General features: G+C 58.5%; 2 protein-coding genes and 1 long non-coding RNA gene across 4 annotated transcripts in view; 1 reads left to right on the top strand and 2 right to left on the bottom strand.

Moving 5' to 3' along the window:
* Window positions 1-355: 355 nt before the first annotated feature.
* On the bottom strand, window positions 356-11,881 carry LOC118550232 (uncharacterized). Of its 2 annotated transcripts, XR_013444139.1 has the most exons (5): window positions 9,311-11,881; window positions 8,256-9,126; window positions 7,705-7,915; window positions 3,735-3,879; window positions 356-622 (listed from the first exon to the last, which is right to left on the bottom strand). It is a non-coding gene; the product is annotated as an uncharacterized LOC118550232 (long non-coding RNA). The 2 variants fall into 2 exon arrangements; XR_004924450.2 differs by lacking the exons at window positions 3,735-3,879; window positions 9,311-11,881 and having other exon boundaries at window positions 8,256-8,363.
* Window positions 8,041-13,134, top strand: HSD11B2 (hydroxysteroid 11-beta dehydrogenase 2). The gene is made up of 5 exons (XM_036115067.2): window positions 8,041-8,439; window positions 11,805-12,017; window positions 12,111-12,296; window positions 12,382-12,519; window positions 12,713-13,134. Exons 1-5 carry the CDS (start codon window positions 8,175-8,177, stop codon window positions 13,132-13,134), a joined length of 1,224 nt encoding a protein of 407 aa, XP_035970960.1. The 5' UTR covers window positions 8,041-8,174.
* Window positions 13,135-14,167: 1,033 nt separating this feature from the next.
* The window catches only part of ATP6V0D1 (ATPase H+ transporting V0 subunit d1), a 37,530-nt gene continuing 26,600 nt past the window's right edge, over window positions 14,168-25,097 (bottom strand). Inside the window, exons 3-8 of the mRNA XM_036115068.2 lie at window positions 20,182-20,360; window positions 18,736-18,815; window positions 15,344-15,421; window positions 15,041-15,217; window positions 14,854-14,931; window positions 14,168-14,752 (exon numbers count right to left, since the gene is read on the bottom strand). Of these exons, the coding sequence (XP_035970961.1) occupies window positions 14,591-14,752; window positions 14,854-14,931; window positions 15,041-15,217; window positions 15,344-15,421; window positions 18,736-18,815; window positions 20,182-20,360 (754 nt within the window). The 3' untranslated portion in view covers window positions 14,168-14,590. The remainder of the gene's footprint in view (window positions 14,753-14,853; window positions 14,932-15,040; window positions 15,218-15,343; window positions 15,422-18,735; window positions 18,816-20,181; window positions 20,361-25,097) is intronic.

The raw sequence follows: 25,097 nt of genomic DNA, 5'->3' as shown, positions 1-25,097 counted from the left end.
CTCTGGGGCAGGAAAGAGCAGCTCACTATGCCCAGTGCCAAACCAGCCCATCCTTAATTAGAGCCATTGAGTGCCTGGGCCCCCTGAGACTTGTCACTCATCCCAGGGCAGGTCACTAGTTTACCAGTTTCAATCCCAGCTCTACCATCGCCAGTTGGGCAAACACCTTAACCTCTGTGAATCTCAATTTGCTCTTTTTGTAAAACGAAGGTAACGAGACCTTCTGCACGAGGGTGATGAGGACTGAAAATGTGCTCATACTTACAAAGCACACAGAGTGTTCAGCTGATAGTAGACATCGATACGAATCCTCTAGACCTTGCTTGTCTTTCCGTCAGGAAGATGATGCTATCCATTTCATCAACTAACGAAATTAAATTTTAATTGTCAAATCAGCCCGGGTGGGATGTGGTCAGCCACAGCTTCTGTTCTCTGGGTCCACTTTGTCTGGGTCACAGTATCCTTTCCGATGAACCCTGGATGAATTGGCCGATCCACTTGGCTCATCCTCATGGCCACCAGCATTTCTCGCCCCAGCAAGCTCAGTAGCCTCCTGACTGGTCTTTCTGCTTCCACTGTGGGCTCCGCATCCCCATCAGTCCATTCTCCTCACAACTTGTGGCTGTCAAAATAAAAAAAATTTTTTTTTTAAAGCCAAACTGATTATTTTACTTCCTGCCTACCACCATCATGACTCTCCCTCCTCCCCAGGGAGCAGTATTTCAATGAAATTAGAATCAAAACCTCCTCCTCACAGTGGCCTCCAAGACCTCCCGTGCCCCCTGGCTCCGGTTAATTCCTGCAGCCTCATGGCCTCCATTTCCTCGAAGGACCAGGCTCGCAGTCGTACTGGGGTCTTTTGCACTGATGCTGTTGCGACCTGGAGCATCACTTCCTCTGGGCAAGCTTTCCCTGACCCTCAGAATAGAAGACGCCGTTACTCCCATAGCGCCGTGGGACTCCGGTTTCTGTTGTCTGTGGCTCCTTGATTGTGTAGTGATCTGATTAGGGGCTGTCCCTCCAGCCAGCCGGAGAGACCACATGGGGAGGAATGATGCTTATCTAGCTCCTTAGTACAGAGCCTGCAACACAGCAAGCGCTCAATAAATGTTTGCTGAAGAAAGGAAGGGAGGGAGGGAAGAAAGACGGAAGGAATAAATGAACAGATAGTGCTTCTTACAGGAATTCTTTGGCGAAGCCTTTGTAAAGTAAATGATACTTGGTGAATTATTTTTGGTGTAAAAATTGACTTTCCTATGTTATCGTCCCTTCAACATAGTAAATCTGTTTTTTTCCATATGCCTCGTAAAGATTCTCAGGACATTTTCCTCCCATTAATTTTTCCTTGTTAAATGGTTTTTATGACCACTTTGTGCTTTAGGAAAGAAGTACTGCTCGGTATTTAGAATATTCTCTCAGCTTCCTTGGTGAGAAGATTTTGGCAGCTTTCCCACTGTTGACTATAAGCAATACAGCTTGGAACACGATGTCACCCCTCCAGAACTCTCTCGGACCTAGATAAAACTTACTCTGTGTCTCTAGTTGGGGACAAGGTGTTTGGAAACAGCACTTTATGCAACAGAGTTGCTGCAGGGCTGTCCCTTGGAGGCAAATGTAATAAAAATCATGGTGTGTGAAAAATGTGCCCACAGAGCCCGAGGAACTAAAGATTTTAAAGCTTCTCTGCCAGTAACTCAGTTTTTATTTTATGTTTCTTGGAAAACTGAAGGCTTGTATCTACCACATGCAGGGGAGCGTTGGGGGGGGTAGTAAATGGTATTTTGTGCGGTGAGAATGTCTATGGCAGCCTGGTCAAAGCTGTCCTCTTTGTAAATGACCTCCCCTCCCCGTCCCCAACCCTGCTCGTGCTCCCCAGGGAGGGTATTTCCATCCTGCATGAAATTTCTGTCTTTGCTTGCTCACTTCTACGGGGAATGGTACATGCATGCACAGCTGCTGGCTGTTGGTACTTTATTTCAGAAATGTGCAGGCCTGAGACACCTGAATTTTTCCTGGAATACTTGAAAGCAAATTATGTGCTGGAACCTCTCAGGCCTGTTCCCAGCGGAATTTCCTTTGAGTGTTCATATCTCGAAACCTTATGTAACCTGACACAATTATCTGAAAAGGCTCAGAATCCAAAAGAACAGTGTTCTGAGCTAGGAATGAAGGTTGGAGCTGGGAAAGAAGTGTTCTCCCCTGCCCGGGGACTGGGTCATACCTCGCTATGACAATACCCAATTCACATTCCAAAGAAAAGTGCTAACCCCCTGACACTGTGACCAGTGGGAGCATTTGCTTCATCTCTCCGAAGAAGGAATCGCTTAACGAGGTGCTCGAGGGACATTACAAAAGCCCTAGACCTGGCTGGTGGTTAAAAATATTTTGATAACCACCTTGAGCAACTGGTCTTCCCAGGATGGAAGCCAGAATGGCTTGGGCCCCTTCCGGGGGTTATAACCCCCTCCACTCACTCAAAAATCAACCCATCCGAAGAGTTGATGTCTCGTACCAGCAGTTAGCAGTACAAATGGGATATATACAGGGGTCTGGAATCCATATTTTCACCAAGTGATGGGTCCGGGTGATTCTGACTCAAGCTCAGCCCAAGACTCCACCTCCCCAGCCCAACCCCCAATTCCAGGGAGAAGGGGAGAATGAGGACACAAACTCTAAGTGCAGACCTAAAATCGGGGCTCCACAAGGAAAGGACCCTGCATTCCTGAAAGCCCCTGCCCCAAGAAGCTTCTTTTGCCCCTCCTTTTGTTTCACTTTCAGAAATCCCAACCCTGCTCGCCATTTGCATACCAGCGGTGACAGACCTCCTAGGAGAACAGGCACCACTCATAGGTGGTTGGCTTTTCAAGGAATTTGCTGGAGAAAATTGTAGGCAAGGCTGTGAACAAAACCCCCCTCCATCTGGTTTCAGTTTATTTAAAAAACAACGCACACAGGCCTCCCCACCAGCAATCAGAAAACAGCCACAGCTTCCCCAGGGGGGTTATTAGCCACCAAGGGTGGCGCTGAATTTTATATATGCAAATAAATTAAACCAGCTAGCCAACAGCAACTAATTTTTGTATCTTTTGCAGTTGTTCTGCCAAAAAAAAAAAAAAAAAAAAAAAAAAAAGCCTAAATCAGGGGTGACGGAAGCTGTAAAGAAGCAAGTCTTGGAATTAGTTTTAACAACTTGCCTTAATGTTTCTAATCTAGAAGCAAATAAAAAAAAGGTTGATAGTCTTTTTCACCTGGGTATTGCCAACCCCCTAGGCTGAAGGCCAGGGGGCAGTGTGACCAGATGGTTGGGAACCCAGCGTCTGGATGGCTGTGACCTTCAGCACCTTGTAGCCTCTCTGGATTTGTTTTCTTTCTTTCTTTCTTTGTTAAGATTTTATTTATTTATTATTTTAGAGAGAGGGAGAGCAGGATGGGGGTAGGAAGCTGAGGGAGAGGGACAAGCAGACTCTCCCCACCTGGGGCTGGATCCCAGGACCCTGATATCATGACCTGAGCAGAAGCCAGGAGTGGATCACTTAACTGACTGAGCCACCAGGAGCCCCATGTCTTCTCATGTATAGTACCTACTTCACAGGGACAATATGAAGATAGTAAATAAAATAAAGGACAAGCAAACCGCACACAAGGACTGGCATACAACAAACACACAGGAAATGTGGCAGAGGGTTATGAATGACTCAAAACCGCACTGCTGGATCCGAGACAGCTGGTTTCACCTGGAGTCAGCCAAGCTCTCCTGGCAAGTGTTCTCAACTGGGCTTGCCTTCCCCCCCGGGGTTGGTCCAGAAAACGTTTCAGAGCACATTCTTGTAGTGTTTCCCAAACTTGAGGACCCTAATCCACAAATATCTGCCTTCAATCCTAGAGGCAAAAGAAAAGTTCTGAGGAGGGTGCAAGACAATTTGAAAATGCAAGTCCGCTTCCCCTGCCTCACCATCCCCCCTCCCCGCTAACAAAAGGGCCCGATTTCCAGATGCACATCCTAGATGGGGTACCTCTGAAAATAAAGGGATTTCACTTCACACCCAGGGCACACAAAGGTGAGTCGTCGATGTCCTGTGCCTGGCCTCCCGTGCCAGGGAGCTGTGGGATGTGCTGGAGGCCATGGGCATCCAGGTACCTCTGGGCTCGGCCCTTGCACATCCATGAGCATCTTGGGCTCCGTTAGCCCAAAACAGACCTCTGTTTCTGTCCCTTGTCTGGATGCAGCAACAGAACTCCCAGCCTCCACTCTTCCCCCATCTCTAAATCCGTTTCCTGGCAATTGGGACAGGTATCTCATTTGCTCAAGACCATTCCCAGCTCTACTTTGCCCTCAGAATGAAGTTTAAGAGGCTGCATGTGGCAAACGTGGTCCTGCATTAACACAGTTCTCGAGATCCCAGACTTTGGGCTCAAGTACGCCTGAGTCTGAAGCTAGGGCTTAAGTACGCCTGCGCAGAGATGTGTCTATGGTATTTGGGGACTGGGATGTCATTTTCTGGTGGCCTTTCGTGAGGTCAGGAGGGGGCGCCATGCAGAGCTAGAGTGGGGGTGGGGGGAGAGTGGAGATGGTGATTGTAGACAGTTTTAAAGAAAAGTGGCTGAGAAGGGGGAGCACGAAAACAGTGCTGGAGGGGAGTGGTATGGAATTGAGGTGAAAGAAGTTCTCCATTGCGGCTACCAGTGGGAGAGGCCAGTTGTTGTTATGAACCCAGGGCATCCAGCACTGGGCCCGGCACGCAGTAGAAACTCGATAAAAGTTGGCTATCTTTGAGGATGGGTAGGCATGGGGTCTGCAACCCCGGTGGGGGTACTGGCCATTGGCAGGAAGGTGGGCCCCTCTGCCATGTGCTGGGAGGTAGGGGTGGTGGGGTGCCAGGAGAGAGCAGAGGGCAAGGCAGGGCCTCCTTAGGACTTTGCTGCCTCCGAGCTGCACCACCGAGGGAGGAAGACATGACAAGGGAGTCTTGGCTCCAGGAACCCCAGTGTGGGAAGGGGACAGGGGGTGAACTCTTGGAGACTGCGAGGGCACCCCACACCTGCTTCTGTTCCCCTCATCCTCAAACCCAGCATTCACCTTCCCTCTATCCCCTTCAGAGCCGCGCCCTTCCAGAAAGGCCAGCAGATGGTGCCAGTGAGCTACCAGACTCAGCTGGAGCGGACAGGAGCCAACCAGCCAGCCCCCCACCAACCCGTGACCCTCTGGAGCCTGGGGCAAGCTAAGGGTTTGGCTCACTAGATTTCTGACCAAGGCGGAGGAGAGACCACGGGTGGGGGGAGGGGGAATGGGAGAGGGGGGTGTCAGACTAAGGACTAAGGGAGACAATGCGCTGAGGGCTTAGGGGTGGGGTGGCTAGGGGGCTCTGATCCTTCTGGTTGCCCTTCATTCCTTTGCCCCTGCCAGGCCCTGCCTTATCTGCCGGGGCTCCTGCCCTCTGCCCCCCTTCCCTTCTCTTCCCTGGAGGCCCCTGCCAGCCCAGACTCCTGGTTCTGGCAGAGGCTGGTTCTCTGCCCCTGGGCAGGCACAAACTGGCACCAAGCCTCAGACAGGGTTGGGCCAGCCCCTCCCAGCCATGACTGCCTGAACCACTTTCTTTCTACTTCCAGAACATCTCCACCTGATGAGGGCTAAGGGTTCAGCCGCTGAGGAGGCCGCAGGGGGCTGCAGCATAGATCCCAGGAAGGAGGCCTGGCCTCCTGGCCTTGGAAGTAGGATGAATTGGGTGGGCTGGGTGGGCACATATAAAAATGTGCCAGATCATCCAGTCCCACAAGACCCAAATCGCACAAGACTAATGGTTCTGTCCAAGGTGGCAGAGCGTCCCAGAAGATGAGCTGGAAACACCCTCTCCCCATCCTAGCCATCCTATACTCTGCAGCCAAAGGCAATTCCCTATACCCCCTCTCAGCAAGTCTTTCTCCCCACCATGGGCTTCCCAATAAGTCAGGATCCTTCATGGTTCCTTCTCAGGAGAGTGTAGGATTCTGCTTCTCAATCTCTGTTCTCACCTTCTTGTCCCACTGCCACTTCCCCTAGTTTCGATTCCAGTTCAGGCAAGTGCTAGTACTACCTGTGTGGCCTTGACCTTGAAAACTGCCTGGGACCCCCACCCCACTTCCTCCCCTAAACCTCCTCTCCAGCTCCAAGGAAGCCCTTAATAGGCTGAGGCAGGAGAAACCACAGTCAGACTTTCAGTAGGGTGACAGAGCGGGGGTAGGAGCTCCCACAAATCCAGGGTCTACAGCTCAGGTCAGGAAGCCAGGCCAAGGTTGCTGTGTCTACCTGTGAGCCTGGGCCATAGATTCAGGGCAACAGAAGTCAGCAGGTTTTAGAAGAGGAATGTTTCCCTGAGTTTCCAAAGGATGACCCAGATGGAGGGAGAGTCACCAGAAGCACACACAACACACACAAATGTACTCACATGCACATGCAGGGTCATGGCACAGGACATGGACACAAGTGTTTGCAAATCCTGGCACAAACAGGTACAGAAGGTCATGTACTCAAGGTAGGCACACATGTCCTCCCCAGGCAAGTCCTGACTCCCAGGGCCAGGGCTAGCCCGCCATCCGTGCTTACAAGTGGAGGAGTACATGAAGGCACAGCAGTGGCTCTGGACAGGAGATGGGCCCTCCACCCAGAGCCTCCCTTCCTAAATGGCTCCCAGCCCCCTCCCTGAGACTCCTGTGGCCCACCGGGGAGCCATGCCTGGGTGGCAGGGAAGGCTTTGGAGGAGGCTTTGCCTCCAAGCCCTGGCACAGAGCCTGAGCACCTAAGATAGAGATTGAGCACAGGGCTGGGAGGGGTCCATGACCTCCCAGGACCTAGTTCAGGCATAGACGAGGCAGTGGGCAAGGTCCAGAGGCCCACAGGAAGCAGGGACTCCTTCTGCCATGGACTGCACCTACTGCCCTCAGAATAGGGCCTGGCAGCCAGGTGCTGGCACCAACTCCTCGTGCCTGGCAGAGCCCTAGCGTGGATGCCAAACACAGGGTGCCAGACATGGGGGTGGGCAGGATGGGGGGCCGCTGGGCCACACACAAACACAGATCTTCATATATACAGGCAGGGAAATGCACCCACACGCACAGCACTTACTTTATACCCTGCGGAATCATGGGAGTCAGACAGGGATCACCTTGTCCTAGAGGCTGCCCTCACTGACCCTCCAGGTGTCCCCATTGGCCTGACTCTAGGAGTATCGGTTGGAGGGTGGGCTGGAGGTAATGGAAAGCCTAGACACTTTCTGTGAAACCCCGCCCCCGCCACACACACACACGCACACACGCACACGCACACACCTGCACTCCCACACACCTAGGCAGAAGGAGGTGGGGTTGGTGCATCCCCAGGACTGGGCCCTGGAGAGAAGGTGGAAGGCGGGGCGAGAGACTCCCAAGAGCCTGGGCAGTCATCTTGCTCCCCCCACCCCCGCCACAAGCCGGTTTTGTGGCCGCGGGCTGCCTAGGTGTGAGCGCGCGCCAGGGCGTGTGTGTGCGCGAGGGACCTGCGGCCGCGCACAGCGTGGGAGTGCGGCGCGTGTGCCCGCTGCGGCTGAGGCGGCCGGCCGGGGGAGGGCGGGCTGCTTCCCCGCGCTGTTCCCGCAGGCCGGGAGGCCGCGCCGGTGCTGTCAGTGTGGCAAGCTGACGGAGGTTGTGCGTGTCCTCAGGTGTTCCGAGCAAGTGTGAGCGGGGTGTGCTCACCTGGGAGCGGCGGCTCAGCGGCCCTGGGCGCGTGGTGGTGGGGGAGGGCGAAGGGGTGAGCAGATGCCAGGCACGAGGGCTACACCGACCGGCCCTGTTCCCGGCACGGTCCGCGGCGATGCGGCTCCTCCTCTAGCAGCAACTTTGGGACTTTGTTCCGGCTTCTTAGAAAGCAGATCTGGCCGCGGGGGCGGGGCGAAGGGGGGGGCACCTGCCCGGAGGAGGGAGCGGGTGAGAAGTGGAGGAAAGCCCCGCCCCCTTCCCCTCCGCTCCGCCCCCTCCCCCGCCCCCGGGGCTCTTTATAAGCTCGGCTCGAGGGCGAACAGAGAAAGCGAGTGTCCCTCCCGCCCTTGGCCGGTGTTCTGCTGCACCCCGCGCCCCTCGCCCCGGACCCCAAGTCCCTCTCCCTGCTCCCCAGCCCGGCTCCCGCCCCGCCCCGCCCCGGCCCGGCCCGGCCCGGCCCGGCCGCCATGGAGCGCTGGCCTTGGCCGTCGGGCGGCGCCTGGCTGCTCGTGGCGGCCCGCGCGCTGCTGCAGTTGCTGCGCGCAGACCTGCGTCTGGGCCGCCCGCTGCTGGCGGCGCTGGCGCTGCTGGCTGCGCTCGACTGGCTGTGCCAGCGCCTGCTGCCCCCGCCGGCCGCACTCGCCGTGCTGGCCGCCGCCGGCTGGATCGCGTTGTCCCGCCTGGCGCGCCCGCCGCGCCTGCCCGTGGCCACTCGCGCGGTGCTCATCACCGGTGAGTGCGCGGAGCGCGGGGACTCCAGGCTCGAGGGCGGGACCACTCCGAGGGCTCCCCATGAGCACACCAAGGCAAGGCGGGACCCCAGCGCAGGAGTGGGAGTGTCGCCTTCCCTTGGGTGCCGGGAGTGAGCCAAGTAGGAAGCGCAAGGCACCTCCCTAAGTCCGGGTTGACTACCTGCCGCTGTGGAGAGTGTTGGAGGGAAAATGAGGCCGGGAGTGGGCAGGTGCGCAGGGACAACTGCTGCATGAGAAAGACGGAACCTCCTGGAGTTTGGGGTTTATGCTACGCCCCTCCCCAAGAGAGCAGTCTTTGGCCGGGGGCGTGCTCTGAGGGACTTAGAGGATGGTCACCCCTTGAACTCTGCCAAACATCCCCACGTGGGACGCCCCATCTCCTCTTCCCTGGGGTCAGAGGAAGGCGCTTAGATGGGGAGTTGGGGCGCCCACCCCCCAGTTGGCTGGGATCGTTGGACTCCAGAAAAGGTTGAGGTCACCATGAGGAGCATCTGGGCATTCAGCTGCCTCTCAGAACCCACCACCCACCCTCAAACTGCTGAGGTAGCCGTCCAGAGTCTGCAACCAGCACCCCACCCCACATTCCTCCTGGTCTTCAGTGCCCAGGAAGGAGGTCTTGGAGAGCTGTACTCAGGTGCCTCTGGCCGCCTGGTGGAGTTCCCTTTGTCTGGAGCAGGGAATAAATCTGTCACCACAAGGACCGGAGGTGGGGGTGGGGGGGTGGGGAGGGGGACTGAGGCCCAGCCGGAAGTGGGGAGGGGGAGAAAGGCCAGGGGGTACTGGGGGAAGGGCAGCCTAGTTCTCCCCCAACCCCCATGGCTTTGGACAGGTTCTCAGAGCTCTGCCCTTACCTTGGGCCCTGGGCTGGGGGCTTCCTCTAGACTGGCTTCTCAGAGGCTCTGTCCAGTAGGGGGCCCTGCCTGATCAGATGGACCTGGGAGAACTTCCCAGAGGCCATCCTTGAGCTGGGCCTGGGAGGATGAGTGAAGATAGGTGGAGTGTGGAAGGTGTTTTGGATCAGACAAAGTGTGGATATGGGACAAAGGTTTGAGACAGGAATGAGCATGGCCTGGGTAGGGAACAGTAACCAGTAACCAGTAATCAGTAACCAGCCTGGCTGCTGTGATGTGGTGGGATATGAGGCTGTTTCCTCAGAAGAGGCCTTGAATGCCAAGCAAGAAGCCAGACTGCTGAGGTGGGGTGGGAATAAGGATGGCATGAGGGCTTTTGGGCTTCAGCAAGAGGGTGGAGTTAAAGCAGGGTTCAGGCTGGATGAGTGGGACCAGAGCTCAGGGTACAGTATGAAATTTCAGGGGATTGAGGAAGGAAAGATACAGAGACCCTCCTGGTAGGTTGTGAGCTCTGCCTTCTAATTTGTGAGCTGCCTCAACAGGAGCCGGGCTGTCTGCTGGTACTAGGGACCCAGTGGGCAGTCTTTCCTGAGATCTCCCCTCAGGCCTTCATGCTGCTGCTGTTACTTCTCCTTGCCTTGAGCCTGAGATCGAGGGCAGAGGTGGGACGCCATCTGAGGCTTGGGCTCCCCCATCTCTGGCTGTAAAGCCCTGCAATGGGCGAGGGGAAGGGTATGGCCCGGGCCACTCCAGCTTCTCTGCGGTTTCCTCTCTCGCCACCTGACTGCAAGACAAAGAGGTGACCAGACCCTGCCTCACCTGCCAGGAACAGTGTCTTGAGCCTGCCAGAGCTGCTGGAGAATGTCCCTGAAATCCACCACCCAAGGCCACTCCAAGAGCTCAGCCCTGGAGTCAGAATTTGGGCCGAGTGGCCGAGTGCCTTGTGTGCACATTTGTGCACTGATGGTGGCAGGGGCGTCTCATGGCAGTGAAACCCCGTGTGAATATGCAGGCAGGTTGGAGGTGTGTACAGGTGAACAAGAGGGTATGCAAGGCATGGGTGACTGTGGGGACCACAGAGCGAAGGCTCTGGAAGGCCTCCATTTCACTGTGAAGGGCCTGCCTGCTCTGGGAGGGAGCTTAGGTGAGTGGACACACATGTGCTCACTCGCCTCCCCCAGCCGCCACGTGCCCTGGAAGGACCCAGCAGCCCAGGGCTGTCTGCAATCCCCCGGCCACCCACACAACGCCCAGCTCACAGCCCCCTGCCCAGCTTTGTTCTCCGCCGCAGCAGAGGGGGCGGGGCTGAAGTGGGGAGGGCTTCCCGCCCCCGAGCGTCCAGAATTGGGGAAGCAGGGCTACTGTGAAGCTTCTGCTCAGCAGGACCACGAGGGAGGCAGGCCTCAGAGAGCCTCGGCGCTCACAGGCCTCTCCCTCCACTTGCTGGCCGCCCATGGAGCCAGGATCAGAATGGGAACAATCAAGAAGGGAGCGTTACTTATCAGACCCCCACTCTGGCTCTGCCTGGTGGTTCCTCTCTCTACATACTGAAGACAGGAAATTAAGTCTCCAAAGTGGTAACTGACCTCAGGTCACACTTGTTGGGTGTGGGAAGGGATTGAAATGCAGGTCTGTTCTCTTCCCCATCTAGGCTTTTGCCTGTCCTAGGGGCAAGTGGGTCTGAGGCTCAGAGAATGCCCCACTGTTGCCACTGATTGGAATTCCAAGAGCTGGGGGTCAAGGGTGAGGTGGGGATGGGCCTCCAGCTTGCCTAGAGCCTGGAACAATAGTAGGGGTGTTGGCAGGGAAAGGAGGTGGGGCTCAGGTTGTGATGACGGGAGCTGAGAGCTTGGGCTTCATCCCGGGGGCTGCGGGGGAGAGGGGGGGCGGGCTTGGAAAGGTTTTCAGCCGCAGAGTGATACTGTCATTATTGGAAAGATCTCTCTGATTGCTTAGGTAGAGAATGGATTCAAGGGGGCAAGATGGGACAGGACCAGAGAGGGGGCTGCTTCCTAGGCCAGGTACGAGGAAGAAGCCTAGGCAAGGGCAGCTAGAAAGGGAGGGAGGCTGTGCTTCCACGCACGCCAGCTGAGGCCTGAGAGCAAAGGAGGCAGGACACCGGGGCTGAGACAGGGTCTCACGCTGACCTCCAGGAGAGTCCTGGCCTTCCTCTTTGTTTGCTAAGTGACTTTGGGAAGCAACTTCGCATTCCTAGGTCTCAATGTCCTCATCTGTAAAGTGGGAATCGTAAGCCATGTTTGGGGTAGCTATGGGGAGTCAAGCAGTTGGCAGCTGTGAGAGAGCTGGTGCCCAGGTGCTCAGCCAGAGGGGAGACGCCTGCAGAGGCCAACCCGGGAAAGGAGGGAGGGCTGCTGATTGCTGGAAGATTGGATATCCGGGGGCCTGGATCCTGTTCGGACCCTGGTGATCCTAGAGTTGTCTCAGGCCGGACTGGGCCACAGTGGGAGTTCACTGGCTGCCCTGCCCTGGCCAGGCTGTGACTCTGGTTTTGGCAAGGAGACGGCCAAGAAGCTAGACGCCATGGGCTTCACGGTGCTGGCCACCGTGTTGGAGTTGGATGGCCCCGGCGCCCTAGAGCTGCGTGCCTGCTGTTCCCCTCGCCTGAGGCTGCTGCAGATGGACCTCACCAAGCCAGCAGACATCAGCCGAGCACTGGAGTTCACAAAGGCCCACACCACCAGCACAGGTCAGTGGCGTAGCTCCCCCAGGGATTAGAGGTTTGCTGCTGGCCTGACCCAGAGCTTCCTCCTTTCTTTCGCCCCCTTCTCCGTGCCCTCAGGCTTGTGGGGCCTGGTCAACAACGCAGGCCACAACGATGTGGTGGCCGATGTGGAGCTGTCTCCAGTGGCCACATTCCGCAGCTGCATGGAGGTGAATTTCTTTGGTGCCCTTGAGCTGACCAAGGGTCTCTTGCCACTGCTGCGCCGTTCTAGGGGTCGCATCGTGACTGTGGGCAGCCCAGCAGGTGAGGGCCCTTCCCCACTGGAGCGGGGAGGGATGCTGGAGCCTCTGGCGCAGGCTGAGCTGCTTCGCTCCCAATCCCTCCCCAGGAGACATGCCATACCCGTGCTTGGCAGCCTATGGGACCTCCAAAGCGGCCATGGCGCTGCTCATGGACACATTCAGCTGTGAACTTCTGCCCTGGGGGGTCAAGGTCAGCGTCATCCAGCCTGGCTGCTTTAAGACAGGTGGGGGTCGGGTTTGGGATGGGGGTATATGCGTGTGGTCTTCTCTGGGGTGGGATCAGGTCTGAGAAATGGGCATGGCTCTGGCTGGAGGCAGGGATTGGGTTGGGGGATAGACGGGCCTGAGTCTGGCTTTGGCTTCCGTAACTGACCTCACGCTGACCTTGCCGCTCCTTCTCCCCCCTCCCCGCCCCAGAGTCGGTGCGGAATGTGGGCCAGTGGGAGCAGCGCAAACAGCTGCTGCTGGCCAGCCTGCCCCGAGAGCTGCTGCAGGCCTACGGCGAGGACTACATCGAGCACTTACACGGGCAGTTCCTGCACTCACTGCGCCTGGCGCTGCCGGACCTCAGCCCGGTCGTAGACGCCATCACCGACGCTCTGCTGGCCGCCCGGCCTTGCCGCCGCTATTATCCGGGCCGTGGCCTGGGGCTCATGTACTTCATCCACTACTACCTGCCTGAGGGCCTGCGGCGCCGCTTCCTGCAGACCTTCTTCATCAGCCACTGTCTGCCGAGAGCGCTGCGGCCTGGCCGGCCTGGCTCGGCCCCAGCCCAGGATGCAGCCCCGGACCCGGACCCGGACCCAAACCCAGGCCCTCCCCCCATGGCAGCCCAATGAGCAGTGCCCAGATGGCCTAGCTGCTCCGGCAGAGGAGGTCCCAGGAGCCCTTGGCCCTCCCCTGGGTATTGTGACCCCCAAGTCTGCCCTAGAGCCTGCCCTAAAGGACCCCAGCCCTACCCACTCGGTCAGTGCCCCAGGCCAGGCCTGGTGAAGCTGAGGCTTCCCAGTCAACCTCCCGGCCTCTCTACTGCTTCGTGAAGCCCACACAGACCCTCCTGGGTGCAAGGTTCCACCATGTAGCTGGGAGAAGCCAGCTGGATGGGGAGTTTTGTGCAAGACTTGGCTGTAGACTCTGACAGGATCCCGCAGACCGTGCCTCTGCAGACGAAGGAGTGACTGGGTGGGGTGGGGAGCACCCCCCCTCAGGATTTTTTCAAGGCACCAGCGCCTCAGTGCTGCAATTCAAAGGGTGAATCCTGTTTCTTGACTGGCTCAAGAATTAGGGCCCTGACCACCCACCCCAAGCCCCCTAGCCCCAGGGAGGCTGCATACCCCACTTGCCCAACTGCCACCTTTTAAATACAAATTTTTATTTCTCCTAGAATGGAAAGATGCTGTGTTGGGAGAGGGGTGACTGCCTGGGTGACAGGCTGTGGCTGGGTGACAGACTGGGAACTGCCTGGGGAACCCCTGGTGTTAGCATGGGCCAAGGCTCTGGGCACAGGCTCTGTGGTTCACACCTATCCCCCTTCACTGACCGAGGGTAGATCATTTAGCCACAGATTTGGGCTTCCTCATAGTGAAATGGGGGTAGTGCCCCTGGCCTAGGGCATAGTGCCCCTGGCCTAGGGCGTAGTGGGGCTCAATGAGGCAAACAGGGGCCTGGGACCCTCCAGGGCCAGGACCCAACTCCACAGGCCTATCTGGGCCTCCAGTGACTTCCCCCACCTTGCAGCACCTGGCTGCACACGGAGAGGGCCAGCGAGGGAGGTCGAAAGCTTGGGGTGGGGGTGGGCTCGACAAGGGTGGCACCCAAGGGAAGTTGGGGGTCTGGAAGAGGTACTGGGGCCCAAAGGAGACAGCAGACAGCTAGGCTTAGGGCAGTTTATTGTCTCAGGGGGCAGAGCTGAGGGACAGGGTTGCAGAGCTATGCCTCAAGGACACATACTCTATCCTTCCCCTGGGCCAACCACAGAGGGAAGAGGAGGCTCACGCTGCCCCAGGGGTTCTCAGGGAAGTGACCACATGCTTCTCAGACATGTCAGTGGCTGTAAACAGAGGGCTGAGGGGTCCTCCTTGGGGCGGGGGGTGGGGGGAGAGGGGGAATTGGTCCATCCTTGGTAGGGAGAGCAGGTGCCCAGCCCCTTTTCAGGCCCAAGAGCCATCTCAGAGAGGGTCAGGGAAACCGAAAGTCACTAAGACAATGTGCTACCCCCGAGGGCAGGCATGTGAACCATGGGCTTTGTCACAGCACACGTAGACACACACTTGTGGGCATCCTCGGGCCAGGGCACTAGAAGATGGGGATGTAGTTGTCGATCTTGGCGCGGTGGCGCTGGGCAATGCACTCGGCAATCCACACAATGTTGCGACACTCTTGCTCCTTGAGCTTCACAAAGGCGTAGAAGATACCAAAGTGGAACTGGTTCAGGAAGGCCAACTTGTTCAGTTTCACCTACAGACAGAGACAGCCGTGGTGTGCAGGTGGCCGTGACGGCAGAGTCAGGCCCGGGCCACCAACCCCTCCCTACGATGGACAGGGGAGCAACCCCTCACCTCATGCTCGAAGAATCGGTCCTCCAGGGTCTTGTCTCCAGGGTTGCTGCCTGCACCCTCGAAGAGCAGCTTGTACTCCTGGCCCAGGGGAGGGATGGACAGCATGAGCGTGAGGGCGCTGTGGGGTGTGGGGTGGGGATGCAGATGCCAGTATGCCCGCCCATCATGCTGCAGCCGGGGCACTCACCGGGTAGTAGTCGGCCACACTCTTCACCTGCTCATAGTCGTCAGCCCGAGCCAGCTGGGCCAGGCCCTCCGGGTAGAGCCGCCCGCAGTGCGGAAAGAGCTTGGCCCGGTCCTCCTTGGACAGCTCTGTGTCGAACGAGTTGATGGTGATGATGAAGGCTCGTCGGTCGGCTTCAAACTGTGGGGCCGAGGCACAGGCACGGCGAGAGGGAGGGGAAGGGGGCGGTTGCCAGTCAGCTGTCAGGGCCTCCCCCAGGCCCGGGCTACCAGGGACCGGCAGGTGGGAGGGTGGGCAGGCACTTACCTCCAGGATGGGGCACATGGCATCGGCTGTGGTCCCGCCCAGTAGGGTGCAGAACTTGTAGAAGGACTCCAGGTAGGCCTGTGCAGACCAGGGGGCTTAGTCAACCCAGGCAGGGAACTGGGGGACTTGCCTGGCCTGCTCCTCACAGTTCCCTCTTTCCCTCCCCAGTCCCTTGCATGGTGAGTCCAAACATCACACCCATGGACTGAGCCCCCATGTCAGAGCCTCGGAAACATCCATAAATTCCAACTGTTAATCAGCTGGCCTGCTGTCTCTCGGCACCCAGGAGTGACAGAGCCATTTCTGGCCGACCATCTGCTTCATGGTGCGCTGCCCCCTACACGCCCCTACACCATCATCCCACAGGAGGCCAGGCTCAGAGGGGGCTCGGTCTGCCCCCAGCTGTTCTGCCTGCCTTTCCCCCAAACCTCCCCTCCTCAGCCTCAGCAAACCACAAGTTGATGGGCTTGGGGAAGGAAGGTGACTCCTGAGAGTTCACGGAGACAGCCTGGCCTGGGTGCCCTGGCCCCTCTTGGCACCCCACCTCACAGAACTCCTTCCATCCCTCAGGTAGCTCCCAGGCATCGTGAAGCGGCAAGCAAATTATCAGCCCCGCTCCTGCTGAGGGATGGTTATTGCTTGCACAGCCCTGCAGTGCAATGGCTGGGCCCATGGGCTGTGGTGGGAATGAGCACTTCCTGCCTGGACAAACTGGATCTGCTGGGCATGAGGAAAGGACAGGTCAGCTCAGGCCCTAGTTCCCGGCCAGCACTCATTCATAAAACCAACCAGGCACCTGTCAAGAGAGAGGGGATGGTCTTGCGGCGCCCCCAGGGAGCTCCCTTCACTCAGATCCTCCTGGGTCCTTTCTGGTGGCCTGGTCACAGGGACTCTGGCTCCACAGGCTAGAGATTATTCTTCAGGGTTGAGGGTGAGAGCTGGGAGGCCTGGAAAGCTTTCAGCACCAAGGTCTGCCCTCCAAGGTTCGGAGACGTTTCCACCCACCACCAGTTGATTTGGGCCCCAGGCTCTGCTGCCCCAAGGAGGTGAGATGAGACTCAGGAGTCCACAAGCACAGGCAGAGCCTGGCCAGCAGCACTGGGCAAGCTGGGCTCAGGAGGAGGCCTGTGGTGACCACTGGGGTCACAGGAAACAGAAATCTAGGACAGGTCAGGGAGCCAGAAACCTGGAAGGAGAGAGTGGACCCCAGCACTGCAGATCCCCAGGAATCAGAGGGCTTGAGTGGCAGAAACCAATCTGCCAATCCTACCATGCTTGGTGGTGATTTAGTTCCTCTATGACTGTCCCCAACCACTTTTCTCCCCACGGCCAGCCAAGCTGGCTGTGCCCAAATCTCCAGCTTGCCCTGGTGGGGCCTGCAGCTCCAATCTGTGGGGAAGCCACCAGCCTTCCCCGAGCCATACCAGTCCCTGGAGAGGCTGAGCCCAGGGTCGGGGGAGGTGGTGGGATAGGCCCAGACTCTCTTCAGGAAGCTAGGGCAGCTGAAGAAACTGGCAAGACCCCAAAGGCCCAGGTACCAAGGTTACCTCCCCACCCCCACCCTGTCCCCTGGAGCCTGCCAGCCCACGGCTGCTGCACCAGCTGCCTACAGTTCCCACCCGCCAGGCGGTTGAGGGTCCGTCTAATCTCCCATCTGTGGCCACTGGGCTGGGACATTGCCTGACGAGCGGGCGGTCCTGGCACGGCGCCCTCAGCCTTGGATCCGTGTTTACGAGCTGGTGCCTGAGCAGCCCTCGCCAGTGACTCCAGCTAGAACCAGTCAGGCCTGGTGAGGGTGTGGGTGAGGCTGGGGGGACAGCCGCACCCCTCACCCAGTCTCAGGGCAGGGATCCCGGCAGCAGGCCAGTTGGGCGGGCGGGAGCACTCAGATGGCGTGCACATGCACAGCCCCGGCTCACTGCCTGGCCTGCCTCCCTGTTAGCGGGGCAGATGAGAGCACGTGCTGTGCAAACAAGCTGAGCCAGGTGTGATCCAGGGCTGCCAGGGTCTAGCAAGTGGCTTCAGGCCACCCACCCTGCTTCTCTGAGCCCTCAGTTTCCTCATCTTACCAGTGTGGATACTGATGCCCACCTAGCTCCTAGGGCGGTCCTGACGATTAAAGAAGTCAGCGATCTTCCTAGCTCAGTCTCACCTCTCCGCTCTGTCCTCCACATTGCAGCCAGAGGCAGCTTTCTGATGACACTCTGCCCTGCTGTGGCAAACCTTCATTGGCTGACCCCGTCCACAGGACACAGTTCAAACTCTGGCCTGGCACTGCAGGCCCTGGGTGACTTGATCCTGTGCCTGCCTCTTTTTCCAGACCTGTGTCCTGCTGTCCATCTGAAACCTGCACTTGCACAGCAAACCGCATGCCACTTGGCCCACGTTCCGTGCTTGCTTCTGCGCGTGCCTACACCCCTGCAACCTACAAGCAGGCTCCTCACCTACCCCCAGAGCCTCCCTTGCACTCTAGCCCAGATTCCTGGAGGGAGACTGGAGGGCCTGAGCTCAGGCGGCGGCCCTCTGTTGGTCCCCTAGCTCCAACCCAGGCAGGAGAAGAACTTCACTGTAAAGATCCGACCGACAGATGTTCTCAGGGTTAGGTCAGCAGGGCCCTTGGCCTGGGCTATCTTCAGCCCCCACTTCGGGGCCTGATCCATGTTCCGAGCTGCAGCCTATCAGGGGTCCTGGTGCCACAGCTCAGTGCCTCACTACAGCCAGAGCCCAGTCTGTCCCAAATGTCCTTCACTGGTCCCTGGCCGGCCCCCTGCCTTGGCTCCCAGCCCTGCTCCTAGCCTCTCTGGGCCAGGGCAGTGCGGACCCATGAATCCCAAGCTCACTCTATCTCCAGGGGTCACCAACCTGTGCCATAGCCTGGGGGGGAAGCAGAAGGTGGGTGGGGGATGCGGATGCTGGGACATGACACTGGTTCTAGGCCTGGAAACCCGAGAAGGACGTGGTGACCTGGCTACACCTGGCTGGGTCCCTCCCTCCACCATAACTGAGCACAGTGTTGCCTCTGCTCAAAGCCTGTCCTTGCTGGCAACAGTCCAGGCGGGGTAAACCTGAAAGCTTTGACCTGGGTGGTGGCCCGTGACCCTCTTAGATGCAGGGGGGGAGCGGCCATCCAGGAGCCAGCTCTGACAGGCCAAGCTGTGGGGCACCAGCCACTCCTGCTGATCTTATCAGGGCCTGCCGCAGGCGCCACGAGATGGAGAACCTGTTCCATGCAGCCTGCACCCATCGTGGGAGCCAGCAAGTAAGTGGATAAGCCCCCAGGATAGGAGCCTGGTGCAGCTGCGTCCTGTCCCAGCACCCCACCTAAACCACCAGCCCACCACATCAGGGGCCCCCGCCTAGAGGCCAGCCCCCACCACCGGCGAGGGCACTACCTTGTAGAGTGTGTTGCGGATGATCTCGATGTTCATCTCATCAAGGTCCTGCTCTGAAATGCAGTCTTGGAAAAAGGCCGCTGGGGAAGAAAGACGTGGGGGTGAGGGTGGGTGACTGGATTCAGCCTAGGCGAGAATCCAGCTGCTGTTCAGTGACCCCTGCAGGGCACAGAGGGCTCCTGCCACAAGGCCTGACCACCTAGGGGTTGGGGGCCCCCTCAACCCCGCCTGGGCAATTGCCTTGGAAGTGGCAGAAGCAATACTCGGGGCCATGTGCACTGACCTGAGCTTCTCCTGCATCCCTGCTCCTAAAACTGATTTATAAAGAGGCGGCCAGCCATAACATGATCTAATCGCCTCTGGGGCAGACCCAAGTTCAGACCATGCCAAAGACAGACTTGCATAAGAGGCCATGACATCCTCCTTCCTTAAGGGGCAGCTGTGGATTTGGGGTCTGATGCCCACAGATCTGCAACCCCCGGGAGGGCTGGGGGCCCACATTTGGGAAACCAGCCTCTTTCTCTTTCAGACAAGGAATGAGCTGGGTGGGCATGGACCAGTGACCCAGAGGGCCACTGTTGGGCTGAAAGTGGAGGCCAGAGCAGGACAGACCCCCCTCCCCTGACAGGGGCCCTCAGACTCACTGGTCTGTCTCTTCTTTAAAGATGGAGAAACTGAGAAGGCACAAACAGCCCAGAACCAGCCCAGAGTTCCTGGGAGAGTCTATGGCAGATATGCCCAGCAGGTAGGGCTCAGGCCTCTTAGTACAGAAACAAGTGCAGCTTGTAACCCAGTGGTTTAACCCTGGAGGCTTCCCGGAGGTGGTGCCCTGGGGGCTAGGATTGGGCCTATGAGGGCACTAGCTGGTGACAGCCTTAGTGCCTTCTCCCCAGCCTCCAAGACAGGCAGGAGCCAGCACTGCCTAGGTGGGGCCCTGCAGGAAGCTCCCAGTTCCCCTTCCTTTCTTGGCCTCTGACACGAACCCTGCATCCTGCCGGACACTGCCTGACCTGGCCCCTGGGACCTGCTCTGTGGAGGCTAGTGAAGCTATTTGCTTCCCTCCTCTGCCTCATAGGCAGCCAGCCACTCTGGCCCAGCTTGGGGCCACAATCGAGCACAGTTTGAGCTCCCAAGACTCTGAGGGACCCGGGCCTCTCCCCTCTCCATGAGCTCCGCCCTCCCCTGCATCCTGAGAAATTGGCCAGTTTCACAAAGTTACATGCTCCGAGTCAGGCCCTGGGGGTAGCCTGCCTGGCCCAGCAAAAGCAACAGGAAAGGAGCAGAAGGCAGGGTGAGAGAATGAGAGGGAAGTCTACGGAAAGATAAAGATAAGCAGCAGGGGGCAGACCTCCCTTTCTGGCTCAGCATCACCCCCCAGGGGTCCCCACAGGAACCCGGCATGGAGGCGCTGCCCCCCTACCTCCCCACTCCGCCCCAGTGGCTCACCCAGGGGCGTGTCCACCAGAATGGCATTGTAGAGCTCGGCAGGTGTCTGTGCAATGTTCACAGCCTCCATCTGCTCAAAGCTGCCTAGCGGGTGGCACTTGGGCACAAGTTCGGCGATAGAGCGCTGGTGCAGCGTGCCCGTGATGAGCAGGATGACATTGTCAATCATGTAGCTGTAACTGCGAGAGGCACACAACAGCAGGGAAGCCGGTCAGGGAGGGGGGTCTGCAAGTCCTTGTCCAGCACTGCGCCCTGCCCCCACCCGCACAGGTCCCCGGCCCCTCCATGGTGATGCCGCCTCGAGGATGCTGCGGGCCGGCTCCACTGGCTCACCTCCCTGCCCAGGTGCACCCCTATATTCCAGTGCCAGGAGTCCGGGACACACACGGCCCCTCCCTTGGGGGGTGTGGCACAGATCACACCCCCTTCAGTGGTTGGGAACAGGTAACTACCCCACGGTGTGAACAGTTCCAGCAGGGCACAAGGAGGGGGCTGCGAGGCCATCCTGGGGGATGAAAGAACTGGGAGATGAAAGTGTGTTCTGGGAAGAAGGAACAGTGTGTGCAAAGGCCTGGAGGCATTCATGAGTGCCTGCCGCATTCGAGGAACTGGGCACAGATCAGGGCTGGCAGAGGGAGGGAACCAGGCCGGTGCAGCCAGCAGGCTGGGGCCTGGACACGGGTACTCCAGGCCAGGCTCAGGGCCCTGACTGCATTTTGAGCGCTAGGGATCCATGAGCAGGACGTAGGCAGGGAGTCCCATAGTCCCATTAGGGTCAATCTGGCTGCTGGGTGGGGAAGGCCTGGGAGTGGGAGGTGGTTAGCAAGGAGAGAAAAGGCTGAGGGGTAGAGAGGGGAGAGAGCAGAGGAGGAGGCAAGGCCAGAAGGAGCCAGTGGGAGGGCCCCTGTGAAGGAGGGCCCCAGGTCCGGCAGAGATGAAACAGGTAGATAGCTGCCCTGTGCAGCCCCACTCCAAAGGCAGAGCACCGCCTCCTCCCCAGGGCCAGAGGCCAAGGCCAGGTATCCAGCCAGGAGGCCTGGAGGAGACCCAGAGGCCTGGAGGCGGGGCTCAGGTCATCCCAGGCCGAGGCTCCCCTGGCTCTGCGCTCTGGAGAGCACATGGGCAGCAGAGGGGGCTATGGAGCTGGGGAGGGTGGGGCGGCCCGCTGCAGACTTGGCAAGTTTAAGACAATGCCACAAAGGAGCTGAGGCAGAGCCATGTAGTCGCCTCTGTGGGCACAAGGTGAAGACGGGAGAAGGCCCCAGGCACAGTCAGGTGGCAGTGACCACAACATTCCTCCAGCCTGTCACCAGTGATGAACTCGGGGAATAAGGGAGTGGATGAGGCCCGGGGGGCGGGGCACCACTGCAGGGTCAGAGCCGGGGTGGAGGCTTCTGCCCTGAACAGCCACTGAGCACAGGTCTGGCCCTAGCTTTTCGGTGGCCCGCAGGTCGGCCCCTGTCCTGGGAAGGCTGAAGCTGTCCACAGAAGACCCCTGGTGAGCAGTGGCCCTAAATACCAAGAGAAAAATGGGAAAGGGGTGGCCCAGGCCTCAAGTCAGAGGGCCAGCCATGTGGGGAGCTCCCACAAGGCCCTCCAGGAAGGCGGCAGGAGGAAGAAGTCACAGCTCCTGTCCTGGCCTGACCCCCACTCCCCCTGCTTACTGCGCCCTCCCTCAGCTCCCACCCAGCCCAGCGCCCTGCTGTGACCTCTGCTCTCCTGGGCTTGAGGCCAGGCAGCTGCCCTCTCTCCGCCCCCAAACCGGCTGGGTCAGCGACAGGATGTGCACTGAGAAGAGACAGGCCCCCCCTTCTCAAACTGAGGGCTTCAGGCGGGGCTCATTTGTAGCTGCAAGCCAAGAAGCCCAAATGGCCAGCCTTCTGCCCCTGACGTGACAGAGCTGGCAGAGCAGAGGGACCTCAGGGACAGCTCGCTAGAGCTCTGTGCCTTGGCCTCCAGCCCAAGCCTGCATCCCCTCCACCCTAGACAGCATCCCTCGTTCCCAATGCCTCCAGAATCTCACGTAGCACAGTACCACAGGACTACATGTCACCTCCCGCAGCCCTCTACCTGCATCCCATCCAGCCCCACTCCAGCCATCCTGTTCCCCAAGACAGCCACAAAGACCCCCGCCCCCACCCTGAAGATGCTCTTCTACACTCTCACAACCCTTTGGACAGGAACAGGGGGCAGAACATACTTCTTAGGCCTTTATTATCCCATTGATCCCAAAACCACCAGCATCAGCAACCCCACTGTCCAAAAAAGGAAGAGAGAGTACGGGCACTCAGCCCTGCCATGCCACTGGGCAGCTGAGCTCTATGTCCCCATTTCCAGGGTCCCCATGCCCTGGCACTACACTCCCCATCTAGCCTTGTCTTCTCAGAGGAATCCCCACAAGCCAGTTTTCTTTCTCTAAACCTCCCCAGTCCTTGTGTCCACAACTCAGGGTATCTGTTTATGTTGGGGGTGGGCTGGGGTCAGGGTCCAGGAGAGGCACTCATACTCCTCAGGGTCCTGGTGGGGACTCAGGGGAGAGCCCTGCGGGAACACTCTACCATCCCGGCTTCGCTGTTTTCCCTCCAATGGTGTGGAACAGGCCAGCTGTGATTCACGCTTCAGGCCTGAGAGCAGACGTGGGGGCCAGTGGTAGCAACCCCTAGCTACCCCCAGCCTCTCCTGCTAGAAGTCCTGGCTGGGCACCAAGGAAAATTCTGAGCCAATTAAGGGCCACTTCTGATCACATCTCCCCAGCCCCTTCCAGGGCCCCATTCTAACCCAGGCTAGGCCAGCCTTGGATAACCCTGTGCCAGGCCCCGCTCTTCCCTCTCCCTGAGTCAACGACAAGGTTGCTGCAGAAGCAGCCCCTGCTTTTCTCCCCGGCCCAGTGAGAGTCAGAATCGTCTTTCCTGGGAGAAAAGAGGCAGAGCAGGCCTGGCAGAGATGGTGCTGGCTGTTTGCTTCTCCCCCAAGGCCAAGGCCTTCAGCAGGCAGGGAAATCCTCCTCCTCCTCGCCTGGCTTCGGCAGCTGCCTCCCTGCCCCCAGAAAGCCACTCCACCAATCCTCCCCTCATTTGGCCTCAACAGGAGAAAATGAGGTTCCAGCTGGTCAGCATCTCCCTCCAGAGGAAGACAGCTGGGGAGTGGACAGGCGGCTGCCCGCCAGGCCAAAGAGGCCCTTGTGGGGTGGGGATTGGGGAGTCTGTATTCCTCTGCCCAGAGGCCCTCCCTCACCCTGAGCCTATAAGACTCAGCTTGGGCCCACAGAAGTCTCGGGTTGGGGTTTAGGAAGCCCCTTCTTCCAAGAAGTCTTCAGAGCCCCTAGCCAAGCCTGGTCCCTCTGCTGCACCCTTTGGCGCCACCTGCTGGAGAAGCATGGCTTGCTTCCATGTTCTCATCATCTTGGCCCTGGGGGCTGGCCTGGCGCTGGTGAGGAGGCCCCGATGGCTAGGTACCTCTGCCAGTCTGTCCATCCTACAGCTCCCAGCAGAGGCTGCTCCTAAACAGTACTTGTGCTCAATCACATCAGAGTCCTGCAGAGCCCTGCCCAGGGCAGAAGGTGTACAGAGATATCAAGTCATGGCCGCAGCACACTACCTGCCAAGCCACAGTCTCCCCTCTGCAATCAGGATAACCAAAATGCAGCCCACAGCAGAGCTAATGAGTCCCTGACCTTATCATCAAAATCCTGCCCCTCCTCAGAGGCCCAGCTGGGTCTTCGCACTTGACCTAAGCCTTCTGGGCCTTGAAGAGCTCCTGTGAGCTCTCCCTCAGTCTCCGGAAAAGAGTGTCACCGCTGGCTCACTCTCAAGGCCGGAGACAGGTCTAATGCAGGCCCAGAAACCATGGCAGGTCTAGAGCCCCAGCTGTAGAGACCCTGCTGGGACCCAAAAACAGTGGTTGTAAAAAAAGAGGGCCAGAGGGCCAGGAGAGGGAGCAACCTGATAGGGAGTAACCCAAGGTAACCCGATGCCTTTGTGGCCTGTGGTGCATAAAGTTCTGGGGAGAATGGCAGGTACGCTAAAAGGCCCGCTGGGTACTGGAGGCCACTGTCCTGGGACGAAGCCTCCTTCCAGCTACCCAGTCCAGCTGGTGGCACTGAGGTCCCTGGTACAGAAGAAAGATTAGACCTCACCTCTCCCAGATGGTGCCACTTACCAGGCCCAAGCTCTGCCAACAGGTACCTGGCCGCTGCTCAAGGGGGAAGGCATCCTCCAGGGAGGCTCACCCATCTAAAGACAAAGCCTCTGAGGCCCACCTGAAACTTCCCAGAGACCAGACTCACCTCCCACAAGCAACTGTCCCAGCTACCCTTTCAGGGCCTACTCTCCTATGCAAAGCCATCATGGAATGGCCTGGATCAAGATGCCCCTCCCAATGCCAAAAGACCCTAATAGAGGCTCCATCCCAAGTCTCAAAGCAAGTTAATGGCTAGGCCCAGAGAGGACCCTTGGTACAGTGACATAGTACGTTTATCACCATGAAATTGAGCTAAATCGTTTCAAGACCGCATGACCGATGACAGCCTACTTCACAGATTCTCACTCGCTCAAGGCCTGTCTGCCCCACACCAGACAGCTGCCTCTGCTCTCACCACCCATTCTCCTGAGCAGCCTCTCTAACCCCACCTGACCCTGGAGTCCTCCTCATGCCGGGAAGCGTCCTATGACCCTGGCTCTCTTTGTAGCAGCTGCCCACAGGCCTCTGCAGAAGCTGTCCACACCACGCCGGCACCCACATCCCACTGCACTCACATGCCCCTCCCCCCTGCCGCCGGGCCCAGCCCAGAGCTGATACTGCTCATGTGTGTTGGCCAAAGGGATCTACAAAACCATGGGACCACTGTCTTTCACCATGGGAGGGCAGAAAAGGCCTTGACCTCCTTCTTTTTGCACACTTTCAGTGACAAGGAACCC

This window comes from Halichoerus grypus, chromosome 15 (genome assembly GCF_964656455.1).
Source record: "Halichoerus grypus chromosome 15, mHalGry1.hap1.1, whole genome shotgun sequence".
Lineage (NCBI taxonomy): Eukaryota > Metazoa > Chordata > Mammalia > Carnivora > Phocidae > Halichoerus > Halichoerus grypus.
This window is presented reverse-complemented; position numbering and strand designations above follow the sequence as displayed.